Below are 8,939 nucleotides of genomic sequence, written 5' to 3' on the forward strand. Positions count from 1 at the left end.
GCAGAAAAAAAAAACACCAACAAACCAAGTTTATTTAGTTAAATGGGCACCAAATGAAGACTAAAAATCTTTTAACATCCCCTAATTGCAAGGTCCTAATTCAGTGACTGTCACTATACACCATGCAGACTGCCAGTGAAACTCTCTCTCTGAGTGCCCTTCTGAACTGAATCAATGCAGCAACGGACTGGATCGTTGTCTTTTCTTGCACCATAGAAGCTATGGTTTATAAATTACATTTATTACACTTTACTGACAAGTACTTACTTCAGTGAAAGAGAATAGTCATGCTTGCTTGTTTGACTATTTCTTACAAGGTAGCTACACTCTTTACATAAACGTAACAGGTTTTCTGCATCTGTCCGACTGATTGGTCCGTGATACCATCTAGGAAAAAGCAGAGAGATTAATACACACACATATTCCATCTCATATTCTTTTCACAACTTTGTTTCTTCAAGCTATCAATAATGGTTAGTATTCCATGAATATCTTTAAAATCTAACATATTGTGGATGAAAACCACGCTGCTTGCATTATCTGAAGCTAACTTTACAACTTGGAGGCCTGTAGTTCCTGTCACCTGAAGGAAAAACTTAGATCAAGAGAGCGTGCAACAGGATTGGTGGATATATTTGTGTAAGAAATTCCTACTCAGAGCAATACATTATAATCTCTATCTTGCAAGCAGTAGATCCACAACATATATATTTATTTCATCCCTGTGATATATCAGTATTTCAACTTATATACAGAAAACCAAAAATAAAATTAACAAAAGCTAACAAAAAGAAAATCACATCTTAACATGGACAGTTAATAGTGGAAAAATTTTGCTAAAATAAACCTTTAAGAAAGGAGAAAAGTGATAAAGTATGAAGATCTATAACAAAGACAGTTGTTCTAAACACAACTGTGACAACTCAGAGTGGTTTAAGTAAATCTCTGGTGGACCTGTGAAGTGCGTATGATCAATTGAAGTAAGAAAAGAAATGGGGAGAAGAGAGGTGGGTCCTTCACTAAACTGACCACTACAATCAAAGAGCCTGCTCAGCACATGCTGCTTTGTATCAGCAATTAAAATCTCACAGTCTAGTAGTAAATGCTTTGATCCTTCCCCCAGGGTTTCCCGAGCAATATAATATGCTTGGACCTGCACTGCGTCAGTTACATCTCTGAGGAAGATCTCTCCCTTCCTGCAATTGCCAGATGCGCTTTGAAGCGTGATGTGATGCTACTACACCTGCCTAAGCAGGGTATCACATCATCAGAAGTGTCTGTTATTACCAGGAACTGTCACTGGCCTTATGCAAAAAAGTATTCTTCCATTTGTTCTAATTTTATTTCTCTGCTGAACTCACTCTAAGTGAGATGTTCCAACTAAAAAGTAAGTGAATAAAGGCTAGACAGATCCTTTTGACAGAAGTCATACTTTTAACTAATTTGTGCTGATGTCAGCTCGACTGTCAAATCTGATGAATATGCTAAACAAAAGTTCGTGCTCAAATTAAAAATTCATTTTATGCCTGTTACAACCAAAGTCTGCATTAGAGAAACATAAACAGAGGGTTATACTATTGTATATTCAAGACAGACTAGAAAGGGAGGCCCTGACAGCTCCATCATTTCACAAGTAAAATGGAGACACAGATGCAAATGTTTTCAGGCAGGGTTCTCCCTATCTCCCATTAGATATTTACCGCTGAAGGGAAGAATATTAACACAAAGCATAAATCAGCAAATGGATTTGGGAGAGTCTAGAAATTATTCCTACTAGCTATAAATATTTTTTCTTTCTTTTGTCCCCAAAAGGCCAAATAAAACCAAATTAAATAGCCAAAACCAGGGAGATCCCTCTGAATATCAGAGTCCAGGGTAAGTATTTAATATATTCTTCAGATCTGGTGTTCCCCAGCTGGCAGACAGGTTCATGGAAAAAGAATGCAGGGCTGGTTCCAGGAAGCAAAACCTGCTTTTAAAATAGTTGGAAGAAACACAGTGAAGTATGAAGACAACTGCTGATGGGAGAACATCTGATTCAGAAGTGATGACTGGAAGCTGTTTTGCCTACAGCTGAGAGTAAACAAGTGTAACTTGTTTGTGAATCATATGTGTATGATCCACAAGTGTAACTGCTTGTGAATCATATGCCCATGTGAATGGGGCACTCAGATGTTCTGTTCCAGCTAGCTAGCAAGACAAGCATGGTGGTATAATCAGCTTGAAGTTCCTGACTAATTTGCTGTTTCAACTGTATTGGGTCTGTTTGCCCTGGGTGTGTCCATTTTTTAAATAACAACACATACGTCTTTGTTTAGAAAGGTCAAAGATTCAAATGTCAATGATGTGATCACAAAATAGTGAAAACGACTTGAAAAAGATACCAATACAAAAGCATGGAACATAAAAACTTGAAGACATGCATGTCTTCTAAGATAGTCTGGAAAACATAGTCACACAACGCAAACGTGAAAGCAAAATTCAAACATAATCACACATTTGACCTTTATCAGGATTTCCTCCCAGGACTGAAAGCACCCTGATTGTGGTTTATAGAACATTCTTCCTGATGTCCCTTACTTTCTCAGTGGTCAGGTTTCAGCCACTAAGTGGCCACAGCTCCACTGAAGACAGGACAGCTGCATCAATTATACAGTAAGTATAATCAGTTATTAGAGCTCATATAATGCACAACACTACTCTGTTTCTGAATTGGTCAGAGCAAAATGGGAAGTCACAAGACCTTGCATAGAAGGCTGGGAGGGATTCACTTTCAATAAGAGAGCAGAAGCAACAGAACACACTTTTTTTTCTTTTCACTGTTACTGAGGAAATGGAACAAATTCATTCAGTTCCCCTGGGTCCACGAGTTACTAAGTTCATAGTTACAGATTCCTTAATCACAAGCAACTAAAAATATTTTCTTGATATATTATCACACCTTGGTATTTCTGTCTGTTTGGGAAACTTCTTAACCTACCTATCCACTTGTAAACTTGCATGGTTCTTTTTCTCTAGATCTCCATTTTTGTAGAGAAAGACAGAATGGTTTGGCACGTGTTTTGGAGAGGTCTCGCGCTACTAAAACTTGAGCAGTTTGAATTATTACAAATAATCTAAGGTACAATAAATCTAAACTTATCCATTTTCTGACACATTATTGTTAACTGTGCATTCATTTCAGGTTTGATCCTGCATCATGACAAATCAAAAAGAATCTCATGGGATTAACACATGAATAATTAAAGGAAGCAAAACCAGCACTGCAGTTTTCAGTTATTATCAACTGCAGTTATATACAACTGCATTTATACCAAAAGAGAGAACTACACAATATATTTCTGAGTCAAAATTTAATTAATATATGTTCAACCTCCTGCAGTATTTTAAATGTATTTTTTGGAGGTATGGTGGGCTGGAACTACCCATATCTGAGCACCAAATTTTACAGTCAAATTTATAGCCTTCTAGTCATTTGCCAAACAGTATCAGTGAGTGATTTCACAATAGTGGTTGCTACTTCCCCTGTTAAAGATAAGTCTACAATTTGCCAATGAGCAGATGGGTCAAAGGCTGAGGTTTTTTGGATGGAATACGACACCATGCAGTTGATGTTATTCTTTGTTTCAAGCTTAAGTTTCTAAATATTGCATGTAAAAATAGAGTGTCAAAGGAAAAGGAACTTCTGGAAATACCTTCTCTTAGATGTGATTGACAGAGGGGATTCTCTCCTACTGAGGATCTGAAATGTGAAAGGATTGCTAATCCACTCAATAACGCTACCACTCTGGAACAAAGTATTCGCACAAAAAGCACACTCACATCCATGCTAAATTATGCCCTCCCTCTCCTGTAAAAATAAATTTTGCATCTAACTTAGAATGATGGTATCTGGAGTGGGACCGCCATCAGGAATTCAAGACACAGCTTCCTCACTTTACTCTATGAATCCATTGGCTTCTCAGTGCTCACAAATATATGTGTAAATTGCTCCACAAGAGGTCTTTTCTTTCTTTGTGTAACAGGGAATTCTGGCCCCTTCTATAAGGCTGGACCTTTGGCATGATACAGGACAGTGGGTCATTCCATCACACAAGCCAGCCTGTCCAAATGGTTCAAAGAAGGGTAATAATGAGGCAGGACAGAGGCCACCCTCATGGATACCAGACATTCAGTCCAGGGAATTCCCCCAGAACTTGAGTTTGGAGCTGACAAAACTGCCTCTAAATACCACCCTCAAGTTTGACACCACCAGAGTAGAATCACAGAATCACAGAATGGTCAGGGTTGGAAATAACAGCTCTGTGAAATAACTGCTCTGTGAAAGCTTTATAAGTGGTCTTATCAGTCTCTTCCTGGAGCAGTATTACAGCCAGATGCAAGGCACATCTGAGGTACTAGACACATGCTATGCAGCCACAAATACATGGAATTTGTGCAGTTTTAAAGCACAATTTGTATATATGTGATATACACCCATTTTCCCTAATGCAATGTAATCAACATGGTTGAAAGTGGAATAACTGCATATACTCAGCTGATAAAATTCACTGTTCCTGAGATGAGTTTCCTGTTTAACTCTGGTTTGTCCCCCACAAAAGTTACTTACACTTTGCAGGATAATAAGAATAGTTTTTTGTGAGCGCTAACACAGGGGATACTGAGGAAGAGGAGCTGGACAGGAGGATCTGGGACACTTGCTGCTCCTGTAAGTGGGGAGGCAAAGAGCTAGACAGCAATTACTGTGCTTGCTTACTTACATCTGCTTTTCCAGTTGAATAGTTGGATCTATTCTCTCTCCCAGGATCCCACAAAATTCTGGACTGCCATGTTTGATGGGTTTAAAGCCTCCTCCAGGTGTTCTTAACTGCCTGCGCTGGTCATTTGAGGGACAAGAAGGTGCTTGCCGTTCCTCATTTCCATTAAATTGGGCTGCAAGATACACAATAATTACCTCTCCAGGCAAGGTTAACATGAATTAAAATAGTTGTAGCACTCAGAGAGGTTTCACACTTCCCAGGAAGAATAAACACGCACCCAGTACCATTAAGATGTAGTCGTTTATCTCCAAAGTTAGATGTATCATGTAAAGGTGTTTCTAACTATGCAAAATACAGTTCTAAAACTCCCTTACTTTTCCAGTAACAAAACCTTCACTCTCCTAAACCTCTTAACAATAACCAGCGCTTATCTTAACATTTTATACTTTCTTCCCCGAGAGATGATAAACAAGGAACAGTAACAAAGACAGGCTTTCAGTCACCTGCCATAATTAAAAAAAACAAGCAGTGAAAACGTCAAGAATCCAGCTTGCCTCAGTTTATGTGGAATCATCCTAACAGTGACCTGGGTGCAAATCCAGACAGTTAACAGCCATCTATCCACATCAAAAATATGGGCAAGCAGCAATGAATTAAAAGTGTATCCACTTATACAAAGCTGGCACAAAGTTTTTGTCTTGAAACACTAGGGTACAAAGTGATGAAAAGGGAAAATGGCATGTTAGTTTCTCTCACAAACTATATTATTCCAAGAAAAGCAACATAACTTATTTTGCAAAGCTGTAATTTCTCAGAGCACTGTAACATCTGTAGCAAAGCACATACAAATGACGTCAGCATCCTCATTCTGCACTTACTACACTTACACTTGCAGATTCTACATATGTATAATTTCAAAAAATTAAAGGACAGAATACTGACAGAAACAGTGAAAGGAGCTACACACAGCATCTTCCTGACTCTCACTGCCTTCTATGGTTTGCTTCTTCATCAAAAACTAATGCTCCCAGCTGCAGATGGAGTATTTGTTTTAAGGTCATCTAGCGGGGACCAGTCAGAAAAAAACTTCACTGTATCAGGAGGCAAACATCACAATGTGCACAAACACACACAGCGCAATCAGCTCCTCTGTGAATTTCAACAGCAATATCAGAGAAAATGTAACAAGGACAATTAAAGGGACTCCCTACAACAGCATGTGGTAGATCTCATGCATTTAGAACTCAGCTTGTATAACACACAGCCAGTTAGGCTGGTAATACTTACTGGTTTAAAGCAACCCTATACAACAGGAAGACAGCTGTAATGTTCAATAAGATAATGAATACAGAATAGATGTGTGTTGGATATGGAAAATGTTTTGGAGCATTTTTTTGTTATTTTTATATGCTTTCTTCATCAGGCTTAGGCCACTTCCAAATTTCCCCTCTACCCAGAGAAAGTAGGCAAAAACTATTGCAAAAAATTGGGCAAACATATTCAATAATATTCTGAAGTATGCATGGCAGAAATATGCTGATTATTTCTTAAAATGGAAACTCACATTTAACCTCATTACTGGATGATGAAGGCTGATTAGTATAGCGAGGAGAAACATTGCACTTGTGTACTTGCCAGTGACATATATGCACAGCACGATTAATTCAACCATAAGAAAAACACCTGGATGCAATTTGGAAACTATGAAAACTAGTGAATTTAATGTCATTTTCTGACCAAACAACATATTTCAGACACCAAAAAATTCAGTTCACGAAACAAACAGGAAACTCAATTCTGACAGTAAACAACAATATATTTACAATGTGATGGTTAGAAGTAGGATCTGCTCTCCACAAACAGCACAAAGTTAAATTTCAGATGCTTTTGAATGTTTTCTCTGTCTGAAAAGCTCAGACATGTCTCTGGACTCCTGCCCTATTCCTTTTTTTTTGGTGTGAATTAAATTGGCAGGAAGAAGCAGTCTGAAAGGGATATCCAGGCTAATTAAACTGACAAGCATGATACCCAGACAGGCACCAACCCACACAACATTGCTATCAGGACTGAGTTTCAGCTGCTATAAATCCCCTCTAAACCAAAGCTGTAGTATATACAGTGAAGTTTCAGAAGCTCAATTCCATACAGCTGTGAGTGTAAGGTTTTTTATTGCTATGGTACTTCTGTTTACATAGCCTTTACAGTTATGGAACTGACTGCATACCTGACCCTTCCTCACTTTCCATGTGGCCTCTCTTCCTCTGCCCTGTGGCTGGTATCAGAGCTCCCTTGCTTCAAATCTCCCAGGGTCCTGGGCACCAGCTTTCTGTGCAACAACAGTTGCAGCCAGCAGAGATGACCAAGTTTGGCATCTACAGATCCTTCTTCAAGCAGTCCATGGTCAGTGCTGAAAAATACTACCACGTGGCCCTCTTCATAAGAGAGGCCCTCTTCATAACAGAGGGCCACTTATTTTTTAAAGTGATACTAGAATGGGCTCTACAGACTTCACACGTATTTCCTTCACCCAAAGGTTTGCTACACCCACATGACAGCCTGGAAAGGCCTGATTCCTCACACACAATAAGACAGAAAAGCACTTCACACAACTCAGCAGAGAGTCAATACTTCACTGCAGAGTTTCCACTGTTTAGAACTCAGAAGTTGGACCTCTTCTCTCCATATTTTAAACACACATAATTCCCAGGAGTTAGATTAAGTATAAAGACACCAGATGAGACAGCAGCTTGAACCTGTGCTTGCAGCCAATCCTTACACAGTCCTTTGTAACAAATAACTAGGTATCTAAAACATACTAAGTTGCAATGAAACGCAGATGCAATCAAAGAAATGTAATTAATCTCAAAAATGTTTACTCTATTAGCATTTTAAAACAGAGTGCTGCATGCTGAACCCATAAGTAATTCAACCATATTATAATACTTTTTAATTAAACTTTTTAGTCTGTTACGTTTATAAGGTATTATTTTAATTTAGTGTGCTTTCGTAAGAGTTAACTACATAATGCTTAGAAGAATATTTTCACATAGGCAAATCATAAAATCTCATATTGAATGGATTGTGCCTCTTTAATTTACAGTTACACGTAAACAAACTAAAAACTACAGATGAAGGAAAAATCAACAAAACTAAGATTCTTTTTTTTAAATCAACACTCAAAAAAATATTTCAGAATTTACCTGATAAAGACCAAAAAAGGGGGCAGATTACAGAGCTCAAAGACTTAACAAACACCAAATAAGTTGTGCACAAAAAGGTAAGCAGTAGAAACTAATAAATTGTTCTCTGTATTCAATGAAATAAAAATCAGCCATTTCATATAACATGCACAATACATGAAGAATAAGGTCTAAGATTTCCATATGCATGTACACGACTCTTAAAACAATAACTTTTAATATTAATAATCCCATTTCTGTGGCTGCTGCGTTACTAATTGAGAAATCTGCAAAGTGTGATCTCACTGCACAGGTGTGTACTGATCCCACAGCTTGCATCTCAGTGCTGCTAAACAATGAAGTTTCTGGTTTAGGTATCTTGTATATTTTAAAAGAAAAATTACTTCTGGGTAGCACACAATCACCGTCCTCATGTGGGAAGCTCACAATAACTCTGATATTACTCTTAGCCTTTGGAAAATCATCAAAACTGGTATGTAAGGAAAAACTCAATTCACAGAATACCTGTGCTATGCTAAACCACGGAAACAAGCTGCAGAGAGATATATAGCCCTAAAAAATTCCACCTTTAAAGACTTAAGTGTCACTTGCTCAGCATTAGTTTCCCCCTGCTCTTTCATGCAGTCCAAGGGCTTTACTTACCCTCTCATCTTCAAACAAAATATTCTTTGCTCAAAAGTAGCTCTAACCCCAAACTGTCCAAGAATACAAGCAAGAATGGCTGAACATGGCTCCAGCCAAACAAACACTGGACAGGTTGGCAAAAATAATTGGAAGCCTTTCAGCTAACACAGCAAGAATTAACTGTTCAGCTTTCTCGCTGGAGCCAAATTATAGCCAGGATCTCACAGCCAGGCAATCTCCCAGCACAAATCTTGTAAGCATTTAAACTGGTCCAAGCAAAGGGGACGAGCCAGCTGAGGCAAGCCTGAACCAAAGTTTGCTTCCACCAGGCAGAGCTTAGCAGCAGAACAGCATA

At 38.4% G+C, this 8,939-nt stretch overlaps 1 protein-coding gene across 1 annotated transcript in view; it reads right to left on the reverse strand.

The window, feature by feature from the left end:
- Positions 1-263: 263 nt before the first annotated feature.
- SHB (Src homology 2 domain containing adaptor protein B) overlaps positions 264-8,939 on the reverse strand; it is a gene marked incomplete at its 5' end in the record, with an annotated part of 54,699 nt that continues 46,023 nt past the window's right edge. Inside the window, 2 exon segments of the mRNA XM_009883051.1 lie at positions 264-387; positions 4,761-4,932. Coding sequence (XP_009881353.1) covers positions 264-387; positions 4,761-4,932 — 296 coding nt within the window.

Source organism: Charadrius vociferus, unplaced genomic scaffold (assembly GCF_000708025.1).
Source record: "Charadrius vociferus isolate BGI_N301 unplaced genomic scaffold, ASM70802v2 scaffold1394, whole genome shotgun sequence".
NCBI lineage: Eukaryota > Metazoa > Chordata > Aves > Charadriiformes > Charadriidae > Charadrius > Charadrius vociferus.